Source organism: Streptopelia decaocto (genome assembly GCF_964273445.1).
Source record: "Streptopelia decaocto genome assembly, chromosome: 1".
Lineage (NCBI taxonomy): Eukaryota > Metazoa > Chordata > Aves > Columbiformes > Columbidae > Streptopelia > Streptopelia decaocto.
In genome coordinates this window covers 21,977,104-22,001,767 of record NC_138663.1, presented here as the reverse complement: position 1 = coordinate 22,001,767, position 24,664 = coordinate 21,977,104, and the positions used below count along the sequence as shown (strand labels likewise).

Sequence of the window (24,664 nt, the reverse complement as noted above, 5' to 3'; positions counted from 1 at the left end):
CTAGTGACAGTAAGTCTGAATTATCTAACCTCAGCAACATTGCAACATTGCTCAGGGGTGAAGTCAGACAAAACAAAGGCTTTACCAGACCCCGAAGGGCAAAAACATTAATTATATTCGCCCAGATTACAAGTAAAAAAAAAAAAAAAAAAAAGTAGAGAAGGTCTTTGCCTCACACGGGCCCGTCCAGGCCTATTTACTACACTGAGGTCGCTATTATCCGTACTCCAGCACGGCAATTGTTTCAAGCTGCTGCTTGAAACTGTTTCGTATCTCACCAGACACGCATATGGGACCACTTGCTTTGAGCACATGAATCACGCGTGGGGTTGTTTCTCTTTAGCTATTGTTGAAACGTGGGGTCTGACCCTGCGACGAACCGGGAAGCCCTCAGCCGTACACCTCCGTGCAAAGGTCGCTGGAGAGCTCGCTCTTGTGCTCCCAGCTCTCACCAGTTACAGCCCCTCACACTCCTTAACGCTTTCCTGTAAAGGCCGGATGCATTCCATCAGATCCAAAACAGGACCGCAAAAGGAGCCCCGAGTGAAGTGCCACACTGTGGCGTGTACACGCACAAGAGGGCTGGGATGGATTTACTTTCGGCTCCGTAGCAAGGACTTGTGCAGGCAGCGAGAGCCTCGGCACCTGCTTCCCCGCCCACGCGTGCTCCGGGCGCTGGCAGGCGGGACTCCCCTTTCACCACGCAGCCCCGTGCCGCCCGGAGCGCAGCCCCAGGTGCCGGTGCCGGTCCCGCCCGGTGCCCGTCGCAGCCCCGCCGGGGGCGGCGCGGGGCGGGCGACCGGGCCCCCCGCGGGGGGTGCGCGGGGCGGGGGCGGGAGGCGCCGCTCGCCCAAGCCCGGCCCCTCGCCGCAGCCCGGCTCGGCGGCGCCGGCCGCTCCCGCTCCCCCCGGCCCGGGCTCTTTGTCGGCGGGCGCCGGCGGGGGCCGCAGCGCCATGGCCTCCCCCAAGAACGGCTTTTACCGGCAGGACATCACCAAGACCCTCTGGGAAGTGCGGGACCGCTACCGGGACCTGCAGCCGGTGGGGTCCGGCGCCTACGGAGCTGTCTGGTGAGCGGGGCGAGCAGGGGCAGCCCCGGGAGGGGACGGCCGGGGCCGGCGGGACGCCGCGGTGACCTGTCCCCGGGCCGGGGGCATGCTGCCCAGCCCAGGGCTCTCTCGCGTTGTTCCCTGACAACTTTTCCCAGTTGTTGTGTCTGACCCAGCCTGGCCCCGCCCGGTGCTGCCGGGCCCCGCGGGGGCGAAGTGGGGCGGCCCCGCTGCCCACCTGGGCGACCCCGAGCCGGGCTCCGGGTTGTGCCGTGGGGGAACCCCGGCCCTTGGTGGGGCAGCCGGCGGACGTGCCGCCTTTCGTCCCACGCGTGTTTGCGTCCCGGAGCAACAGAGCCCTGGGCGCAGCCCCAGCCCTGCCCGAGGAGCGCTGTCCGCGACCGCCAGACTCGGAGCCGGCCCGCGGGGTGCGGTTCTCCCGGAGCTGCAGCGTCCCCAAAACCCGTGGTGCTGGCCCTCGGGACGGGACACTTGATTTGGGTTTGTGCTGTTGGGGGATTTGAGGCTTTTTTTTTTTCCCACCCTCCCCAGCTGTTCCTCTTTAAAGCTTTTGAAAATTGGCAGCTTTTCATCGCCGAGCCTGGCAGCCTTTTAAAGGAGTGAAACTAGACGCTGGGTGCTGCCAGTGAGGTGTTCTGGGGTTGTGGTCTCCTCCCTGGGCACAGGGAGGCCGTGCAGGCACTGGCAGGCAGTGGGTTGAGGGCTGGGCAGGGCAGGATGCAGCTGCTCTCCAGCACCGGTGGGCTGGTGGGGTTTGCGGTCTCGCTTCAGTCCTCGCTCACCAAACTCTTCCTAATCCCTTACAGCTCAGCCGTCGATGGAAGAAGTGGTACTAAAGTGGCCATTAAGAAACTGTACCGCCCGTTTCAGTCTGAACTCTTTGCCAAACGAGCATACCGAGAGCTGCGCCTCCTGAAACACATGAAGCACGAAAACGTGAGTTGGGTGGTTAGCAGATATCCTCCAAAAGGCTAAAACCCTAAAAACAAAGAAAATATGCAGATTTGGATGAGGCAGATATGTATCTGAGTGGAATTCAGGAAACTTTTGGCCTGTCTTTTGTCCATCTGTCCTTCAGTTGGCACAAACTAGAATATCCCGTGGGAAACATCATTTCCATGTAGGAAAGGTTGGGTTGGGAAGGTTAGGACCACAGTGGAATTTGCATTCTGAGCTAGTGAGAGAGATCAAGGACCAGAAATTACCATCTCCATCACTGCGTTCCAGTGAGGTGCAGGAGAAGGCAGAACATGGGTCTGTACCTGTGTGTCTCAGGTGCTGGCATCTCTTTTTCTCTGAACTTGCATGAGGATGGCTATGGTACACATGCATATCTTTGGGGAGGGGGGTAGGGTTTTCCTTTTTTTTTTTATCTTCCATGAAGCATTTGAAAGTTTTGCATTTGTAGTAATATGAAACAGGAGAAGTTCATGAATTACTAAATAATTTGCTTTATGGGGAAGCAGAGAATAGGATGCAGAGCTCTGCACAGATTCCGACATAATGTGAAAGAAAAACAGCTGTAGAAAGAAGTGCTGAAAGTGTCATTGAGATAAAGGTACTTAATCCCAATGGTGCTTAGTAGTTTAAGAAGAAAGTCAAGAACAAGAAAATTGTATTAAAACAGTTTTTGTGGAATCAGAACATGGACTCCAGGTGAGAAGGGTCCCAGAGTGGGCTTGGAGGATCACAGTAGTGGCTTTAAATGCTGTTCGTCATGAATGCATGTGAAAAAAAATGAGTTTGGAGGGAGTTGTTAAATTGGTGCATAAGAATCTGCTTTAAGATGTTAATAATGTGGGAGATTAAGAGTATAGTCCCATCAGATGGCCTTCAAAGAAAGCTAAGAGATCAAAAGTGAGGATAAGAGAAACTGGTTATAACAATAGCCTATCCATGCCATTTAATGTTATGGTACCGACACTGTGTGTACCAACAATATATACTTTCATTTTGAAGAATAATCTGTGGGATATCCTGACTGTTCAGAAAAAAACAGACCTTTTTGTAGGCTTAAGAACCTGTGTGCCTGTTAATATTTTAGTCTGAATCTTTTAATACCTTTGATAATTTTACTTGATTCCTTTGAAGTAACTGCTTCATAACCACTGCTGTATATGTTAAAGAGTTAAAGTTTGTAGGGAACTTCTGTGTCATGCATGGACTTTCATACTCTCAGCTTTTTCTTTACTGAACATTTGGGAGCAGAGCAGCTTGTGCAGTTGCCAAGCTCCTAACTGTGTCCAGAATTTTGAGATTATTTTTCTTCCATTTCCCAGAATGATCGGTTGGGTAGCATTTTCCACTCCTGGCGGTTTTTATGCAGTGTATGCCCTTCAGGATAATACTCTGGAACCCCTCCATGGGCTTGTTTGATGATTAAAGAGTCTAGAAGAAAATGCTCCCTGGGGAACATGAGCACAATCTGTAAATGTTACACATCAACATATATGAAGGAAGGGAATAATTTACAGTCTTAGGAAACAGTTTGGGCCACAGAAAGAAGAATCTAGTCTATGTACTAAAGAAAAGATTTGCCATGAATTATGGCATCTACTCATTAGAGAACAAAGACTGAATAAATGATCCTGCAGGGATATTTGGGCACCGGTGAGTCAGAAGGTGACTGCTCCACCCCTCCGTGACCAGGCTCACATGGCAGAACAGCCCATCAAGGAATTTCCATCCACCACCCCGGTCTCACACCCTTCTGTCAGTCGTTTCACCCGTAGTTAATTATGAATAGCAACAACACCTTTTAGGATTTCTAATGCCTGCGCTGATCTCAGGATACTCCTTTAACCATTCCACCCATCCAGAATTAAACCAGAATGGCAATATTGCTCCTTGTCAGGATTTCCAGCCCTTCCCCCTGCCCCGTTGACCATTCTGTCAAAGAGCCTCTTTTTGCATGTTTCTGCCAAATGATGGATTTGCAGGCAGAGAGTAAGATCCTTTCTTATCCACATCAGCAGCCCCCAGTGTGCTGTGCACACCTTTAATGACATGTGACAGGACAGATGTGCATCCTCTGTCATTACCGTTGCGGCTTCTGTGGATCTGGCTGTGGAGTTCTGAATGGGTCCCACTCACGTGGGTGCACATCTCCTTATAACAGGAATTAGTAGAAACAGAACACTGATTGAAGGAGCTTTCCTGATTTTTCTATTAACTAGTATGTTATAGTACACTTCTATAAAATAGCAGTTATCTGTCTTTCTGGCTGTCCTGTAGATACAACTCCTATTAAAAATTAATAAAATTGAATTGTTTCAAAGACCACAATAAAATTGCCGTGCCACTGTTATCTCTCTCTTGGGTGTTGGTTATCTACATATGTAGAGGAGGTGGTGTGTGATAGCTGATCTAATGATACATCCATGATGGATTGAATTAAAATCTCCACCTTGCTTTTTTCCTACTTCAGGATATAAATTCTTTCAAGGTTCTGTTAATTTGGTAGTTAAAATTACATCCAATTCGCCCCTCTGATCTGTTTTGCTTTTAAAATTACTTCTGTAAGGTGATGCATTTGCTGTTGGATTACATTAAAAGTGTGATGGTTTGTTTGTTTCGCCATAATTACCTCTCGATGGACCATCTCTGGCTTTCATAGCTTTTAGGGAAGTGTTGTTATTAAGCATATAGCAATACATTATCATAGTTTATTTAACCTTATGCTGTGTTCAGAATGATGGAAGAAATTGTAGTGGTCTGACACATTGTGTTAAAAATAGCATCTCTGATCTTCCATTAAGGTAGCAGAAGATACCATTAAGCCTATGCCACAGTAATACAATTCATCAGCATGTCATGCTTCAGTGAAGAAAAGAGGAAAACTTCTATGTAATACCCTGCATGACCTCCATTATAGACCCTTTGAGGAATATATTCATCTCCTTAATGTGGAAGGGTTGTAGGATGATCTGGAGTCCTGTAAAGACAAATACAGTAGTCATCCTGCTGAATTTTACTGGAACTGTATTTTAGCTTGCAAGGAAGATCTTACAGCAGCCTTTGAGCACCGAAAGGGGACCTGCAAGATGGCTGGAGGGGGAATTTTTGCAAGGGCGTGTAGTGATAGGACAAGGAGTAATGGCTTTATACTGAAAGAAGATAGATTTAGATTAGATATAAGGAAGAAATTTTTCACCATGAGGGTAGTGAGGCACTGGAACAGGCTGCCCAGGGAAGGTGTGGGTGCCCCATCCCTGGAAGTGCTTAAGGTCAGGTTGGATGGGGCTTTGAGCAACCTGGTCTAGTGGAAGGTGTCCCTGCTTATGGCAGGGTGCTTGAACTAAATTATTTTTAAGGTCCCTTCCAACCCAAACAATTCTGTGATTCTGTGGTTCTGTGAAGCTGACTCATGGCTTAATTTGCTTGTCTATTTAGGCATTTTCAGGAGGAGGCCATTCTGGTTGCTGGTTGCTTTCATTATATGTGCTGGACCTTTGTGCTCCCTGATGGCTCTCAAGCAGGACATTACTTAAGTATAGTGAGGAGTATTTCTATATGAACTGTGCAAACTTGGTAGCAGGCGACTTCTCATCAACCCCTGGCAAACAATACAGAAGAAAAATGATGTTGAGGACCATGAGGCAGAGGCTGCATGTTAAGAGAGTGACACCTGGCTGTTGGAAGATAAATCACTGTCTTCTGTCTTTAATTACACTGATATATATATGTGTGTGTATATATATATATATATATTTTTTTTTTTTTCTGTAGGGCTTTTAATTTGAGAGGACCTGGGATGTTTCACAAACATCATAAGCTACTGAACTACTGCTGCTGCCTAACAAGCAGTCTAACCCAGATCAATTCCTCAGACATTGCCAAAAAGAGAAGTTAGATTCCAGCAGTATAAGCTGCTGGATCACTGTGTAGCTGCATAAACAGATATTCTGGCACAAGAGAGGGAATGGTGTGAAAATGAGGAATAAAAACAGCTAAAGCAGAATGAAGAAAGCACTGGGGTTTTGTTGTGATTTTTTTTCCGCTTCCTTTATTCATCCTAGCTTGAAGTATTCATCCCACTACAGCCTTAGCAGCTCTTGATTTTTTTTTTCTTCAGCATCTGCTACATCTTGTATAGAAGAACAGACTGTTTGCCTTTAGAAAGATTTTTTCACTAGTGCTGCTTTTGTTCCCCATTTCTTTCTGTTTTGAGTTCAAAGTGAGGACCCTTAAAACTATCTGTTAGGGCTCCAACTTAAAACCAAAACAATTAAAAATATGGCCAATGTGCTAACTTTGTCCCTGACTTTGGCTTTCAAACATTTGCATACCTCTGCATCCATGTATTCTTCTGAAGTTAGCAGAGATGTCAGTGCATGCAAAGCTAAACCCAGACAAGTAAGCAGAGATGCAGAGCCTTTAGTTTTATTTGGCAAAGAACTTGGATTTTATGATGCATTTAGACTGGAAGTGATGCCGTGATACCCACACTTGTTAGAACAACTGCATAGTGCCTTTACTGGTCCAGTCCTGGTGCCCATCTCACCTCCCAGTTTGAAGTTGGCAGCAGGAGTGCAGAACAGCTGGTGAGGGGAGATGGCACTGGGGAGAGGGAGAGAGAAGCAGCTGCTCATGGTGATGTCTTGTGTCACTACAGAGTGTGGAATATATGAAAGTGCGGTATACAAGTATGTTGTGTATGTATGGATATACCTATGTATACATATTAGCACATATAGTAATTCTGACACAGTTCTACCAACTTAAATTCTGAATGTGTTTCTGGCATAAACTTTTTGACAAATGCCCATTTAATAGTTTTGGGGTCAGTTAATGTTCTGCAGATGGTTTCTTTTCATGGAAACCCTGTGTATAAGAGGCAACTGCAGTATTTGTTTAAAGGTGCTCTATATTGTACTCTGAGTCATTGCTCTGAGTGGAAATTATTCTCTGGTGTATTCCCACATCTGAAGACCGGTGTATGTTTTGTATTATGAGAACCATGTAGCTTTTTTTCCACCTTCTGGAAGGAACTCGGGTATCCAACAGACACCAAACTGTCTTTCTCTCTGCAGTTATGTTTTTGAGGATGGTTGAGGCCCTCTCTTCTAGGTTGGCTAATATTTAACTCTGTTGACTTCTTCATTTTGAAAAAATGTTGGGCTTTTTATTTACACCTACACAGTATCAATCAAGCGAGGGGTTTGTTTCAGAGAAAATGGTGGGGCACTCTATGTTCTTGCCTGAAAAAGTCTTAAACCTGTCACCTTTTGCAGCTCATCTAGCCTGACATGAGCATTTGAAGAGCAGCAGCCTCTGTAGTGTACAATATCAGACCAAGAAGGGAGCTGTAAATGAGTGATGCCTTTACAGATGGAAGCACACTCACTGCATTAGTTTTCCCGCAGCAAGTCCTGCAGGACCGCACCAGCTAAAAATTGACACCCTTTGGGTACATAAGTGCCAGTAAAGTGCAGTTTGGGAATCCTGGCTGGTGGTGGCAAGTGTCCTTATGAAAGCAAAAATATGGTTATAACTGTTTATTGCTGTCAGAAGGTTGTAGAGGAGAAACACTCCTGGGTGTTTTTCCGCGGGTAAAAGCCTAGCACAGCGAGGGAGCTGACAGGCCACCAGAGTCACTCATTTTGCTACTCAAAAGCCAATAAATCAAAACAGTAGTATCAGTGGTCACTTCTGCTTATTTTTACAAACCTGCCTAATAGATGTTTTACCTAAGCTGGGCTTCAGCTAATAGCCATTTATTCACACCCCAGCCTTGGGTAAATAAAGCAGACTTATTAGCCTAGTCCAGTAAATGAAAATAAGATAACACCGAAACCCAGATCTTTTCTCTTTGAATTGGCATCCAGTCCAGAGATGAAGATGTGTCTGTCCGCAGGATTTGGATCTGTCCAAGTGTTACATATGGGTCCTTTGAAGGAAGAGGGTAGTAACACTCATGGGCATGGTTTGTGCCTGCTGGTGTGCTGACTGGCAGGAGTCCATCAGCAGCCATCCTTTGTGTCATGTAGCAGTAATCAGTGAGGAAGAAAGGTGACTGTGGTGCAAGCCTTGTGTGTGGATAGTTAAAATTTTAAAAACATTGAGACTTCTTAGTGTAGTAAAAGGATGCAGGTGCCCTGTGGTGTGGAACAGCGCAGGAACATGAAGCTAACCCTGCAGAAAATTTAATGCAGCGTAATATGTAGTTCAGCACCACCCCAGCAGGGATCTCTCTTAAAAATGTACTTGTGTTTGTAGCCCGAGTGCCAAAGTCACTCAACTTCACTGTGTTTTCATGCATAACATCTGCAAGAGAAAGCAGCACTTACTGAATAAGAGGCATAACCTACATTACTTATTAATTTATACAAGATCCAAGTCTTTCGTTGATGTGCTGCTGCTTACATTAGAAACTTTCCTTTACAGAAATGCAGTGGAACGGTCCTTGAATAAAAGTAATCGAAGACATCAAAGTGCAGGGCAGGATAGAGATGAGGAACTCGTCACTGTTGTGCTCCACTGCCGGAATAACATTTGGAAAAGGAGGCAGGTGAGGAGGGTAGGGCAGAAACCACCGTACCAACACAAAGCTGTTATTTATTTGTTGACAGTAGTTAAAGTTGGCCAGGGTGGTCATTATAAATGTCTGGAGAGGAGGACAGGACACATACCAAGTGTAGGGGTGAGAAAGGCTGGAGACATTGCCACCTACCCCCACTGGTTCATGGGAAAGAGACACAATCAGCAAAGTAAATATATTGAGCAAAAGCATACCTGTGGAAAACAAGTTAGACCAATAAATGGGTAATTTAGCTGTTACTGTGGTTTTTCTTTGCAGGACGGTGGGAGAGACACAGTATCACACTCTCTCTTGGAGGTAAAAGCAAGGAAGGTATTTCAGTAGAGTCTGCAGAAATCCTGGTTCGCTTTTAGTTAGATGAGCAGTAGGAAGCGAGGTGCATCCTTTGTGGGCCAGTTCATCTGAGAAATTGCCTTTTGGCAGGGTTAATGGGGGAAAAAAAGAGACTCTGAAAGGGCAGTGTTCCTGCTGGTTTCCACAGATGCTTTTTGTTGCCATTGCAGAGTGTACCGGGTTCATTCCTCAGCTGTGCTTCCATCTCTGATAGTATCAGTATGCATGTTGAAATAACATAAAAATAGATCTACAGAAGGTTTCACAGATGTCTCTGTTACATTTCATATGGGCCACAGTATGAAAAATAAAAGATTCTTGTAATTGTTTATGGGGCTTGCTTTTGTGCTAGGACATTATCTTAAAGTATTGTAAAGATTTGTTTTTACAAATACTGTATTTACTTGAGAGCATTTTAGACAGACACAGGATCTTCTGTGGTATTTTGGAGAAGGGACTTTCCTACACTTTGTCTAGTTCTTTTCCTGAAGAAGTAGCTGGAGTTGTGTCTTCCTCAGAGGATTTATTTTATCCTGTACCTCCTTGTCCTTAACATATCATTAGAAAGATGTGACCCACTAATGACTCTGTTCCAGTACAGGAAAATCATCCCAAAGCACAGCTATTAAATAAAGATCAGTGAGGAAAAGGAAATGGGTCCCTCACTTTTATTTTTAAATGGATTAACTATTAGTATGTCTCATCACTTTGGACACTAAAATGCATTTCAGGATTTTTAGAAAGCTGAAGTAAGAACAAGAAAAGAAGTACTGTGAAGTCTTTGACATGTTAAAAACATTTTCTGGTTATCATTTAAAATCCCCTTCAGCAGGAGCTGAGCGTTGGTCTCGGTGCTGTTCTTCACTGCAGAGGATCGCAGCAATGATCAAGTTGTCTCCATCAGTTTGCAACATTACCTCTGCAGTAATCTATGTGGTATCTCAGGCAGTATTAAGTAACTACTGGGAACTCTTCAATGGAGAAGTAGTTTACTTCGATGGAGAAGTAGTAAAACATGAGTCAGCTTCATTAAGTGTGTTTTTTGGACTGGTATGTTATTTATGGAGATGTGTTCTTCATGCTTCCCCCGTGTTTCGCAGCGGGTGCCTGAGAACACCTCGGGGCGGATGAATGTGGTACAGGGCCATGCTGTCCCATCCTCTGCTGTGTCCCTTCTTGTGGTGGTGGTGTCCCTGTGCCTTTCACTGCTACAGTCACACGTGGTGGGGTTTGTTTTCTTACATTTCTTGCTTAGGTAAATGAAGACATGGAAATATCCCATTGAAGAAAACAAGCAGGACTTCTGAAAAAGTGAGGATTAATAGAGGAAGAAGTGCGTATTGGATAAGATTACTGTTAAAACATTAACTTCCTTTTTTTAATACTGAAATCTTTGGAGAGCACACAACTTTTCTGGCTGTGTGTGCTCTGTGTGTGTACAGGCTGCCTTAGGAAATGCCCACAGAGCTGCATTATGCTCTGTTGTTGTTACATACATCTCCCTAATTCCTCTCTCTTCCCTTTCTGTCCCTTCCTCCACCTAGAAATTGAAAACCTTATGTAAAACTGTCATAAAAAAAAAAATCTTGCTGTGATGTTAGCACTGAAGGTATTACTTCAAATAATACCCACATCCTCTGTGAGTTTAATTATTGGTTTATGGCAGTTATATTATTCTTCTTTAATTAGGTTCATATAGCAGTCCTCAGGAAAATATTAGTGATTTTTTTCAAAGATATACATGGCTACAAAGAAAAAGAGTTGTAATTTTCTGTCTTCCTCTTTATTAGTTTTTCTATCTTGTTCATCATTGTGACATTTTGATAATATCGAGATTAACTGTAGTAGTTCTGCCTGAATGTGGAAGAGATAAAAATACATACAGTAAGGATTTCATCACAGTTGGAGAATTTTATTTAAAGTTTTAAGGAAAAGGAAGTTGCCTTTCTTTTCTTGCATTTTTTTCCTGCATTTCTGCTATTGCTTCTCTTTACTTTCACATACCTTTTTAAAATAACTCTTGGGTTTTTTTAGTAATTAAGACATAGTAGTAATGCCCAAAATCCATCTTTATTGTTATCAAGGTGGATTTTTCAGTCCTTTCAGTATTTTGATGGTAACATCAGACAGCATAATATGCTTTTACCCCAGTTTCTTTCTTGTGGTTTCTAATTTTATACAGTTCTAGTTTGATGTACAGTCTGATGTCCTTAAATCGTATGGCTGTGGAGATGGGTCTGAACAAGCTGATAAAGGTTACTAGTCTTTCAGTTTGCTTTCCAGCAAACCCCTGCACTGCCCTATTGCCACGGCAGCCTGCGCCTGGGGAACACCACGAGCCGTCCAGGGTTTTGGAGGCTTCCTCTGAGCAGACAGAAATGGTGGTGAATTAGTAGTAGAAAAGAAGCAACTCTAAAAGTCTGTGCTATCAGCATCCAAGCTGACATCTGGCTGCAGACAATTCCAGCTACACCTTTTGGAGCATCAAGTTCTGTATATTTAGTTTTGTGGTGTTTAATGGGCTGGAGAGAAGCATTGGCAGTTACCGTAATGCATCTAGTCAGTTCATGTAGTTCTGTTGAAAAGCACCGTAGTAGGAAAAACTGTGGTGGGAAATCTGTCTTACTAGATGGTTATTTCTTGGTTGAGTGATATAGAATGATTTTGTTTGACAAAAAATATTCTTAAGGAGAACCTAAGGTATAAGCCATAGTAAATCATATTAAGCTCTTGATAATTTAGTCTTTATAAAGACGGTCTTGTTCTAGTTTCTTCTCCATACTCCCAATTAGATATTGTAGTCTGTGTACCTCAATTACCTGTTACTGAAATTAGAAGACATCTGAAGTGTTCCTCATTGACAAGCAGCAGGCCCAGCTAGGTGCATAGTGCTTATGATTGCTTCAAGTTATAAACCAATTTGTCTGTTTTATTTTTGTCACTTTAGTGGTTCAAATTAGAAGGTGCTCTTTCCTCTTACATGAAACTGTTAGCCTCCAAACTTTTTGTTCAAGTAAATACATCTTTTTTTATTTTTTTATCACGGGGTCAAATAGCCCTCAGAGTTACAAAATTTAGCACATAACAAATCCTGGTGTTGCTAGGCACTGCTTTAGGTATTCTTTCTGCCATCATTGTGTCTGTAGCTAACATCTCACTATGGAAATATTTTTTGTCACATTTTTTCACTTATTATGCATTTCAGGATTTTTTGTGTTAATATTAATCCATGTTTGTTTTTTTTTTTCTCTCCATCCTGTCTTACTTTTAGGTCATTGGAATATTGGATGTGTTCACACCAGATGTAACCCTGGAGAAGTTTAATGACTTGTAAGTTCTTGTGTGTGGGAGCAGGGCATCATCACTTGTGCAACAGGAAGGATTGTTGCTTTTATAAATGGAGAATTCCAAAATTGTCGCTTCGTGGTTGTGGGTTTTTTTTTCTGAATTTCATTGTTATATAACTCTTATGTGCAAATTCAAAATTCGTAGGCTGATGTTTTCAGATTGTCCTTAGAACCAGTTACTTGTCTTATAAGGTGTGTACTTCTTTCAGTAGATGGCAGCTGGTTCAAAGCTATGATAATGATTGTGAGATAAATAGCATTGCGTGTATGCCTTTGCTTTCTGTGTAGGTGCCTTTGAAATATCACATAGCTCTTGGTTAGGTTCTTTCTAACTAGTTCAGAATCTGCACTCTTCTTATAACTAGTAACTTCCCATAATTAGTGACAGGGTTGGGCTGTAGCTCTTTATGACTGTCAAAATGGATAAAACCAGAGAAACACAGAGGGCAGGGGGATGATGATGGGATTGTTTGGTAAATGGAATTATCTATAATTTATTGTTGTCACTGAACTATAACATACAGTTATAGTTGAATTTATTTGCCAAAGTTATTCTGTCCTTTTTTTTTTTTTTTAGCTACCTCGTCATGCCTTTTATGGGAACCGACTTGAGCAAGATAATGAAGCATGAGAAATTAACTGAAGACCGAATCCAGTTCCTGGTATATCAGATGTTGAAAGGCTTAAAGGTTTGACACTATTGATATTATTTTGATCCCACAATCTTTTTTTCCTAATAAACCAGTTTGGAAATCTGTAAATACTTATGATTTGATAGCAAGATAAAAATTTAGCTCACTTTGTGGTGACATTCTGCATAGAAGTTGTTTTGTGATGATAAATGTTATCTGGGGTTTTTTTCTATCATGGTTTTGTCTGTGCCTTTTTTCAGGCAAAAAGAAAAGTCATTCAAGATCTGTATAGTATGTTGATCCAAGATGACCTTGGTTTCCTTATTTGAGTACACCGGAAGTCCCTGTAGTTGATCACATTGCTGCTTTGCCACATGTTGTGCTGTGCCCAGCTGGAGAGCGTAGAGACTAAGAATGAAACCACTGAGTTCAGAGACAGGAGTCCCTTCGAACTGAGCCCCCAGACACGCCATCAGCTTAAAATTTATCTAACTGGAAAATTTTTTCGTGGCTTACTAATACTGGCCTGATACACTCTTGCTAAGGTGCTCTGCACCCAACCTGCTCTAAGTGTAGTATCTTTCTGTGCTCTTTTGAAGAACACACATATATATATTTGTGTGTGTGTTTTATATACACATATATGTGATTGGGGAATGCGGGGGGAGGGTGTATTTTTATATGCATAGTACATATATAGGTATGCTACATACAGATAGGTGTGGTATACATATCATTAACATATAGGTGTGGTATTTTGGGGTGAAACCCTGACCCGGAAAGAGATTCTGAGCCCCGTTGACTCCTGGTGCTCATACTGGGTTTGGGAAGTGTTCGTGGACCACAGTAAGTGCTACTTTGGTCCCTTTGTGTTGAAAGTGCAGTTCTGCAAAGTACTAAAGGTCATTGCTAAACTTAAGCAGGTAAGTCATTTGGATTATTTCCATATTGAACTACCCCTCTGAGCCAGATGTCTGAATGTTTTCTGTCAAATTGAAAAAAGTATATGCCCTTTGCATAATATGCATATGAAGTTAGAGTCTCTGAAGTCTCCAGGTCTGGAGCAGCTTTGGTAAAGAGGAAGGGCTGTGGATTTTTAGTGACAAATCTGAGTGGAGGTGGCTGAGAGGAGCACAGGTAAAGCACTTAAAAGCCCAAACTATATAGGCACCTGGATTAAACAGCTGTGAAAGATGTCAGGAGGGAGTCCACTGGAAGAAAACAAACAAACAAAACCAAACAAAAACACCACAATTTTTTAATGCCTTTTAACAGACTCACTGAGATCGGAAGGAACCTCTGGAGACTCTGTAGTCCAGCCCCACTGCACAAAGCAGGGTCAAACTGAGGAGACTGCTCAGGATCTCGTGCACTTGTGTTCTGAGGATCTCCAAGGATGGAGACTCCACAGCCTCTCTGGGCAAACTGTTTCAGGGTTCAGTCTTCCCTACAGTGAAATAATTTTTTCTTATGTTTAAATGGAAAGTCCTGTGTTTCAGTTTTTGCTGGTAGTGGGCCTCCAGCTGGATCTGGGCAGTTCAGCCCACTGACTCCATCAGCTTTGGTCCAGGCAGTTCAGTCTACCTCACTGTCCATGAATCTAACTCATTCTTCCTCTGTGTATGAGGGTGTTATGGGAAAGAGTTTCAAAAGCCTTGCTGCAATCAAGATAAAAAACATTGATTGCCCTCCCATCATCCACCAAGCCAATCATCTTATCATAGAAGGCTAACAGGTTAATCAGGCATGATTTTCCCTTTTGTAAATCCATGTTGACTACTGTCAGTCACCTCCTTGTCCTTGTTATATTTTGAAGTGCTTTCCATAATTATTTACTCATTACCTTCCCAGGGAGTGAGGTGTGTCTCACTGGCCTTCAGTTCCTTGATCCTGTTCCTTCTTGCCCTTTTGGAAGACACGATCAATGTTTACTTTCTTCCCATCATAAGGAACATCTCCTGATCACTGTGACTTTTCACATATTATTGAGGGGCCTCACAATGACTTTGGCTAACTTCCTTTACCATTCATGAGCGCATCCCATCAGGGTTTGTGGACATGTGTCCATCCAGTTTGTTTCAATGTTACCTATTCTGATCCTTCTCCACTGAGCGTAAGTCTTTCTTGCTCCAAACTTTACCAGTGGTCTCAGGGACCTTTAATTTGGCAAGTATTAGCACTAAAGATGGAGGGAAATAAGGCATTGACCACCTTTGCCTTTTCCATGTCCCTTGTCACCTGAAGCTGTACCTCATTCAGCAGTGGGTCCACATTTTCTCTAGTTATCTTCTTGCTCCTGCTGTGCACATAGAAGCCCTTCTTGTTGCCCTTTATGTCCCTCACCAGGTTCAGCACCAGGTGGACTTCACCTTTTCTAACTCCATCTCTGCATACTTGGACAATGTCCCCACATTCCCGCTGGGTGACCTGACTCTGCTTCCACCTCTTGTATGTTTTCTTTTTATGTTTCAGTTTCTCCTGGAGCTCTCCGTTCGTCGTGCAGGCTTCTTGCCACCTTCACTTGATTTTGTCTTCTAGTGCCTGTTTTTGTAACATGCCAGCATTTAACACCATGAAATCATTAAAGGATTCATAAAAGGCCAGGAGGGACTCTTCAGATTCGTCTAGTTTTGAACTGTGTAGAAAAGCTTCATCTTGTAGCTCTTCCAGTAAGTCAGGACTTAGCTAGAGCATGGCATCTGGGGAAGAATAAAATTATTTCAATGTAAAATTTTCTTATACTTGAACAAAAGGTGTAACCAGACTCCATCCTTAAGTTAGTTCTTGGGGTTGTTGGGATTCTTCGTGATTCTCTGTTTTTTTTTTTTTTTTTTTTTGAGAGAGAGAGAATAACCCAGACTATAAGCCTAGTTAAGCCTGACTATTAACCCCCAACTCTTTCTCAGAAATAATGTTTATATTAATCTTTCTCTTGTCTCTTGGATCTTATACTTCTGTGGACTGCAGAGCCAACAGCTATAGCAAAACAACATGCCTTTGAATTTTACTGACTCTCACAGAGATTATTCTAAATGTATTAGCTGTCATATAATTTGTATGTTTTTCTTCCTCTCTGCTAAATACTGTTTATTATTGCTACTGCTTTTTTTCTATTTGACTTTTTAAAAATGAAACATGATTATTAAAGTTTGTATCTTACAACACAAAAAGATACTCTTTAAACTACCTGTTCATGTATAACCTATATTACTGTGAAATGAAAATACTCCTCAATCTTGATTGGCACTGCAGTTCTTAAATTACAGTGTTTGCTTTTTGGGTGTACAAAACCATTGATTGTAAAAAGGCTATTACTTCCTTATTATTCTTTTTTCTTTTGATGACAATTCCAAGAGGAGAAAAACCTTGACCTATATCTGCAGGCTTCAGCCAGGCTCTCCTGCAGCGATGGCTGTTTAATTCCCTTTGCTGCTCTGGAGGTACATGTTGTAATGAGGCTGTGGAACAGCAGTGTCTGAACTGAATGTTGTTCCTTGGCTGCTGCTTGCACCGTACAACTTTGGTTTTACAGTCCTGTGCCTGCAACATATAGCATATGGGCAGACTTTGTGCTGGTGCAGAGATGAGTGGCATCAATGTGCTGAAGCTGTGTTGCACAGGGATGTACTCGTGCAGTGGAAATATGGAACTAGTTTTGATACACGAAGGCCTGGCACATCCATTGGGATGCTGATTCTTCCAGATCTATATTTGCATTGCCAAACACTATTAAAAATGAATAGCATCACAGGACAGCATTCCATTACTGCACAAGAACCTCAGGAACAGCATACACAAGATTCCTTTGTCTCTCAGTACTTAACAGATACAGAAGGGCAAGTAAATAGTTTTAGTCCCATCACAAAACTTAGTAAGTATACTCTGTTGTTGAATCCCACATTAGTAATTTCTCTTTGACCCTGCCATAGATTTTGTGTTATTCATTCAGCAGATTTTCACTCGCATAGCCTTTTACATAGGCTAAGTAATTATCCTTTTTGTTCTACAGTTGTGCATTTAAACATGGTAATTCCCAATATACAAATGCAGAAACTAAATCCAGGTTTGAGGAAATTGGCTTTATTTTAACTAGAGGGAATTCACCTCTGACCTGTGCTTTAGAAGTGGAGCTATGATTTCTAGTTTTGTAGTTAGTTCCCTAATTGCAAAGCCATGTCCTAAAAATTGTTTTCTCAAGGACCATATAAGTGGAGTGGTCTGTTTAGTTCCAGGTAACTGTCTGGGAGCCGGTTTCCAGCAGAGGCATGCTGCTCCCCAGAGATGGAAAACGTCATTTGTTCTAATTTTGCAGGCAAGCAACATATGAACTGTGAAAAATTAGCCTGAGTTGAGTGCAGTGGAAAGGATGAATAATGAATTTAATTGCAGTGAAATGGCCTAGAAACATATTTTGGTCCTAGTGGCCTAGATTATTTCGCAGAGGCCGATAGAGTGGGGTTTGTAAGCCTCAAAGGCTGACACTGAAGTCTGCTGGTCAGTAAATGTGGAAGGCAGGCAGAGCAACTGTGTATAGTTGATGTATCTGAAGAAAACAGAGCAGGAATTAAAGAGGATGTATTGGGTTTGTCTGGCAAAGTTTGTTAGTAGAGGGCTGCAGCAGTGGCTTCTATGAGAAGACACCAGGACCTGCCCCCATGTCGCATGCAGCCGGTTCCTCTGAACCTGAGCTAAACTTGAGCCCACCAGCAATGTTTGTGGCACCTCTGGGATAACGTATTTAAGGAGGGATAAAAAACGCTATGCAGCAGCTGTGAGAGGAGTGAGAAAATCTGAAAGAAACAACCCTGCAGACACCCAGGTCAGTGAAGAAGGGGCAGGAGGTGCTACAGGCACCAGAGCAGACATTCCCCTGCAGCCCGTGGTGCAGCCTGTGGTGAGTCCGGCTGTCCCTCTGCAGCCCATGGAGGTCCATGTCAGAGCAGATACCGACATTGCGGCCCTTGGAGGATCCCACACTGGATCAGGTGGATGTGCCCTGAAGGAAGCTGCAGCCCATGGAGAGCCCATGCTGGAGCAGGCTCCTGGCAGGTTTTGTGGCAAGGCCTGTGTCCCCTGAGGGACTCAAGCTGGAGCAGTCTGCTCTTGAAGGACTGCACCCTGTGGAAGGGACCCCATGCTGGAGCAGTTCATGAAGAACTGCAGCCCATGGGAGGGAGCCCACGCTGCATGAGGAGAGGAGTGTGAGGACCAGAGAACAGCGGAGACGAGGCGGGATGACCTGGCCATTGCCCATTCCTCTGTGCCACTTGGCAGGAGGAGGTTGAATAGTCAGGAGTGGCATTGAGCCTGAGAGGAAGGGAGGGGGCAGGAAGGTGGTTTTAGTTTGCGGTTTTGTTTCTAACTATGCTATTCTGTTATTAATTGACAATACATTGAAAATCTTCCTCAACTTGAGTCTGTTTTGTCCATGATGGTACCTGATAAGTGATTTACTTGTCCTTGTCTCAACCCACAAGCTTTTCCAGTGTATTTTCTCCCCGCTGTCCTGCTGAGGAGGGGGAATGAGAGATCAGCTTGGTGGGCAGCTGGTGTGCAGCCAAGGTCAACCCACTGCAGAGGAAAAGAGGAAGAAGTTCTCCATGCTGTGTCCAGGGTTCTCATTCCAGCTACAAGGCAACCAGCAGGGCTGCTGGGACAGTCTTAGTGAACAGGTTTCTCTGGTCTCTGTAGCTCTGTCAAATCTTCTATAATAAGTGGTTTGCCTGAATATTTTTCCTCTTGCCCCACATTTTTGAAGAGCACAACTGTACTTATCTCAAAATTACCAGCAGGAAATAAGACATTATTCACTAGACTCTTTTGTCATTTCCTATTGCATAGCAAACATTTGAGAACAGTCTTTACTGTATCTGTTCCATTAAATTTTGGATTCTTCCTGAACCAATTCATCCAACTGTAGAAATGCACCTAGTTGGAAATATCTTTAAGAAATAGGAGTGGTCCAGGGCTTGAGGGACATTCTTGCAGCACTATCCGTGCTAGGAAGTGGGTTGATGCAGTATTGCTAGCATGCAGAGCAAAAAAGAAAATGAGTTGGCAATTTGTTTATTATTTAACAGATATCAGTAAGTTAGCTGTTGTAGAAAGATCTGCCAAGTTTTGCATTAAAATCTCTTGCTTTTTAAGGACTACTGGATCTGAATTAAAGACAGTCCATTGGTGTTTACTTAGATTGCTTTTTTGATGGAGCAGGGGAACAAAACATACACTTAGCTAGTGCTCAGTTGAGGTATTGTAACAAAAAATACTCGCAACACCTGGGAGGGAGGAATATGCCACTTTGTAGATCTTTGTTGTAAAACTCTTTCAACTTCCCAAGCTTAGCCTCCCATTTTTATAATGCGTATTATTCTTTTGCACCTTTTAAATTTGATAGATCTCTTTGTTGTTTGGTTTGGGGTTTTTTGTTTGGGGTTTTTGTGGTTTGGTTTGGTTTGGGGGTTTTTTTTGTGTTAAAGATGTTATCTGCAATATGCATTTGTTCTTTGTGTACAGTACATAAGGACTTTATGGTATCTGTATTTATGTCTGGTAAAAGGCAAGAAGGCTGTCCATCATTTTTGTCACATTGCATACTTGTATTGTAACAACCTCTTTACATGTGACAGTTAAACATGTGTAGAAAAAGCTCTGCATGAATGATGTATTTTGAAAGGCTGAGGAGATTTTTTGCTAAGCCCCAAGTCAGTTCTTTGCAGGCTTCATTTCTACATTCTCTCTGTGGACTACCTCTGGATTGGTTGTATGCCAAAATATGATACAGGTTTGATTTTAAAATATATATATAAATTGGGGTCAATAGAATGTTTGTACTGAGTTCAGGAAGATTTGTATCAAGCCCTCGGGTCTTTGCTCTGTAAGCCCATACAGTCCTTGTTTGTCAGTTAGTTTCTGTTCTCGCCATTTTACTGTCTTCTTTCTATAGAGAAAGAAATACTCATTTCTCTTCTTTGGTGACCCTTGTAAATTATCATAATTTTAACTTCATCTGTGGTACAAAAAAATGTGATTTGACACTACTTAAAAACAATGATGTGCCTCTCCTTTCTCTGTTTCCTAGTCGGACCTTAGTCTGGCATTAAATTTTATTTAAGTATGAGCTTGCAACTTGGAATGGCTTTCATCAATTCTTGTTTGACAGAAAACCTGTGTATTGTCAAAGAGTACAGAAGCCAAGCTGAACATAAATGTCTTTATGTTGGTGGAAAGGAGCTGGGGTTTCCAGCACTTTCAGTCTCGGCTCCCTGTTCTGCAGCAGTGCCCATTGGGTTCCTGTCCCCAGGGGCCTGGGGGGTGGCTGGCAGCCCCGTTTCATTATTTGTACACTGTTTAAGAATGGACAGATAGCTCATGGGCCATGCAAACACCTGTTCATGCTTCTTTTGCCATACTCTGGTAATATTTAACTGCTCTAATTCTCTTGTTTTGTCATCTCTATTTTACTGCCTGTTGTTCACATTTACGTTTTTTCTGCTTCTCTGCTTTCCCTTCCCCCTCTCACCCATTTACTCTTTAGTTTTTCCTTCCCTGCCAAGTCACTCTTCATTTTCATTTTGCGTGCTGCCTAGAATACTTTTTCCTATTTTCTAATTCCCTTTTGATTAGCTTTTTATTTTGTGTAGAGATTGCATATACATACAAGAATGCCTACAATGTAGACAACTGTTGAATAGCTTCCTAGCACAATCTGAAGCTTGCATTCAGGGATTTGTACATGCTACCAAAGATTGTCTTCAGGATAATGCATGGAGTTCCTTTGTTCTAAGGCACTTCACTCATGTTAACTGGGTTCTTAATTCAAGTATTGTTCAGATGAAGTGGTAATAACATTGCGAAGGATATGTCTGCTCTGGTCTGGATGTTGTTCTCATGTTAAGAGTGAAAAATCTGACAACAAATGGATAATTGAATGAGGAGAATCAGTAAGATAGGACCCTGTTTCAGCAGGGTATTGGACTGTAATGGAAAACCTTCTGAGTGAAGACTGGCGTAGTTCTAGTGCTCCTAGCTGCCAGGAGATAATAAAATGCAGTTAAAAAAATACTTCTATTGTTAAAGAAACACTGCAGCACACCATTGGTATCTGAGCTTACAGAAAGACTGATGTGTACATTAGCATCAGGAATAAGTGCTATTTCAAGTAATCTCAGTAGTGTTGTATTAAGAGGAGTGTTTAGAAAATATAGGGGTTCTCCCCAAAGTGTTAACATGATTTTGGTGCTGTGAAACACTCAGAAAACCATCAGTGAGCTGAGAATGCCAGCGAAACCACGCTCTTCCCCCAAAACAGGAGAGATTTACTTTAACTCAGACTCCGAAGGGTGAAGCCCTTATAGTTCTTGTTTCTACATGCCACATTCTTACATGCAGAAATTCCTGGATCTGCCAGATATTTCCTTACTGTGTACAGTCATACCAGCAAAAAATAGCCTATAGAATATTTTAAGCATCTGCTCTGGAAAGTCAAGAGGCTTCAGTAGGAGGACATTGAAATTATTTAGAATGCAAGTAGTCATTGTGATATCCTTGATCAAGATGGCTATTGGCAGAATATATAATCTTTTTCTTAATGTATTGGGAGTCTAACTACTTACAGATACATTTCTTAAAAAAATGGGCAGCACATATATCCTCTCTGGTCTCTGCATACAAATCACAAACTTCGTCTTTCTGTATGTAGTTCCTCCCATCCCGATCCACTTCCCGCACATCCATGGCAGACACAGCATTTCATGCTTCTATGTTTGCTGTAGTGGTTTTACAGCCGGTGTTCTGGGGAACAGCGCTGCACCCTCAGCCCCTTGTGTCTGCCCCAGGAAATCCTGTGAAGCGTTTTGGCATTTCCTATGGGTGATGTTAGACCTTGCCTAATCTGCGAGTAATACTCAGCAGGAACTGGTCTGCTGCAAATGCCAAGACCCACATGGACTTGGGCATGGCAGTCGACAGTGCACCCATGGGGCAGCAGAGCCTGACCACGATCTGGGTTGGACTGCTAAAGTTGTAGGCACAGGATTAAGGGAAGTGATTTTTTAAATTTATTTCCCCCCCCCACTCTTGTTTTCTGAACCTGGGAGGCTGCACCTCGAGCGCTGTGTCAGGTGTAAGAGAGGAAAAAGTAAATGTCAGAGGTTTTATTTTTGTTCAGTCACTGCTTTAAAAACTTGGTGCCTTAAATTCACATCTTGTGCTGCTTAGGTTGTATGGGACTTGTTTAAGTTCAGAAACTGAAGTCTGAAATGCATGTTGGATCTGTCTGAAGAAGCTGGCTTTGATCTGTAGCTTTGCTTTTCCCTGGTCCCCTCATCAGGTGCACAGTGAGGGTCCCTTTGCAGAGGGACTGTTGCATTTAAAAGGTTAATTGCTTATGTTGGTGGCTGCTGGGGAAGAAGGCAATGGTTGCTGGGGCTATGGCTGGTTGACAGTTGTCCTGCAAAGTCCAGTGCTTCTGTGCACCTCTGATGCCATGCCAGCTGTCCCTGCTGAGTCTTTCCTGGCTCTGACCGCGGGTTCCCAGTAACTCCTTTCCCAGTTATTGTCCTGTTCTTCAGCATGGAATAAAACGAAAACTCTCCATGTGAAGCTGGTGGGATTTGCCTCTCATCCATCTTTTCACAGAATCACAGAGTGTTAGGGGTTGGAAAGGGCCTCAAAAGATCATCTAGTCCAATCCCCCCACTGAAGCAGGAACACTTAGATGAGGCTACACAGGAATGTGTCCAAGCTGGTTTTGAATGTCTCCACAGTAAGAGACTCCACAACCTCGCTGGGCAGCCTGTTCCAGTGTTCTGTTACCCTCACTGAGAAGAAGTTTTTCTCAAATTTAAGTGGAACCTCTTGTGTTCCAGTTTGCATCCATTACCCCTTGTCATACCATTGGTTTTCACCGAGAAGAGCCTGGCTCCATCCTCGTGACACTCACCTTTTACATATTTATAAACATTAATGAGGTCACCCCTCAGTCGCCTCTTCTCCAATCTAAAGAGCCCCATCTCCCTCAGCCTTTCCTCATAAGGGAGATGCTCCACTCCCGTAATCATCTTTGTTGCCCTACGCTGGACTCTCTCCAGCAGTTCCCTGTCCTTCTTGAACTGAGGGGCCCAGAACTGGACACAATATTCCAGATGTGGTCTCACCAGGGCAGAGTAGAGGGGAAGGAGAACCTCTCTTGACCTACTAACCACCCCGCTTCTAATACACCCCAGGATGCCATTGGCCTTCCTGGCCACAAGGGCACAGAGCTGGCTCATGGTCATCCTGCTGCCCACCAGGACGCCCAGGTCCCTTTCCCTTACACTGCTCTCCAACAGGTCGTTCCCCAACTTATACTGGAACCTGGGGTTGTTCCTGCGCAAATGCAAGACTCTACACTTGCCCTTGTTATATTTCATTAAATTTTTCCCCGCCCAACTCCCCAGCCTGCCCAGGTCTCTTCTGGGGACTTTTTAAAAAGGCTTTATTGTTTTCATGTTGCTTAGTGTCAGTAGGATGAGCTGCCATCAGTTGTATGGTCTGGGGGTTTTCAGGTCAGATCCCCACACCTGAAGCGAACAGTACTAGCACATCCCAGGCTGCTCTTGGAAAGCATGTCCTCACTTCAGGACAACTTTCTGCATTTCAAAGGGGGTGCCTATGTCTGAACCAGTTACTAGAGGCTCCATTTGTTGTCCCTGATGAAAAATAGTCTCTTGTAGGTCATCACTCAGCTGGTGAGAGGAACTCTCTACCTCAACGGCGAGCATCTGGTCACAGTCACAGGTGCAGATGTCTGCATTCAGTCAGGTGTCTTCCCAAAAGAACTAGTCCTAGGTGTCCAGTTGGTTTGACTTCTGAGAGCCCTTAAATAGGTCACTGGAAGGGTGATGAAAATGTTCAGGTAAAAGATGTTGTAACGTGACCTCTCCATGTTAGGTTGAGGAAATACTGAAGCAGCAATAACTGTAGCGAGAATTCTCAGCTAAGACTTGGACTGGCTTCATCCTGGTCTTAAATGATGTCTTAAAACTCTGTGCTGCTGGAGCATATGAATCTAAACTACGATGGCACACCAGAGACGTCTATTGCAAGAGAGCATTTCTGATACATAAAATAGCAGGATTTATTTTTATGCATATATGCATATATGCATATATATATATATATATATATATAATCTAGCAGTGCCAAAAAATAACTGGAAACAGGTTTTTATGTATGGGAAGAATTAGAAAAAACTGTATGATCTGTTGCAGTACTCAAACTGATTTGCTGGTTTCTCATTATTGGGGGAGGGAAAGGGCAAAATGCTAGTTTATTATCTGAACATTAAAAACATAATGAAAAAATATCTTCTGTGCAATAAATATTTTCTTATTCCAGATTAATTTAGCACTATGAAAAATTACTTCCTCCCCTGCCCTAGGCAACTTCTTAAAGTCGTGACCTCATTAACTAAAAAATACATTCTCTTTTTACAGTATATTCACTCATCAGGCATAATTCACAGGGTAAGTTGAAACAATATAAAAGATGCTTATATTTTGATAATGTGAGTGGTGTTTGTGTATAAGCATTCTCATAAATATGCCTGAAATTCTGTTTATAGTGTCTGTAGCGTTTGATGATGCATTTTGGTTCTTGTTCAATAGGAACAAAAGGTGGTATGGCTACATCAGTGTAAGTTGGGAACTCAAGGTGCACTAAATACAACTTAGATTTGGATTTCTTAAATTACTTTGTGAA

At 42.9% G+C, this 24,664-nt stretch overlaps 1 protein-coding gene across 2 annotated transcripts in view; it reads left to right on the top strand.

The window, feature by feature from the left end:
• The first annotated feature begins 674 nt into the window (after positions 1-674).
• The window catches only part of MAPK12 (mitogen-activated protein kinase 12), a 40,094-nt gene continuing 16,104 nt past the window's right edge, over positions 675-24,664 (top strand). For both annotated transcript variants that reach the window (XR_014185208.1, XM_082063451.1), the window contains exons 1-5: positions 675-1,070; positions 1,877-2,006; positions 12,215-12,273; positions 12,868-12,979; positions 24,400-24,429. Coding sequence is in view for 1 of the 2 variants with exons in the window: in XM_082063451.1 (XP_081919577.1) it covers positions 955-1,070; positions 1,877-2,006; positions 12,215-12,273; positions 12,868-12,979; positions 24,400-24,429 (447 nt within the window). In the remaining variant the exon portion in view is untranslated. The remainder of the gene's footprint in view (positions 1,071-1,876; positions 2,007-12,214; positions 12,274-12,867; positions 12,980-24,399; positions 24,430-24,664) is intronic.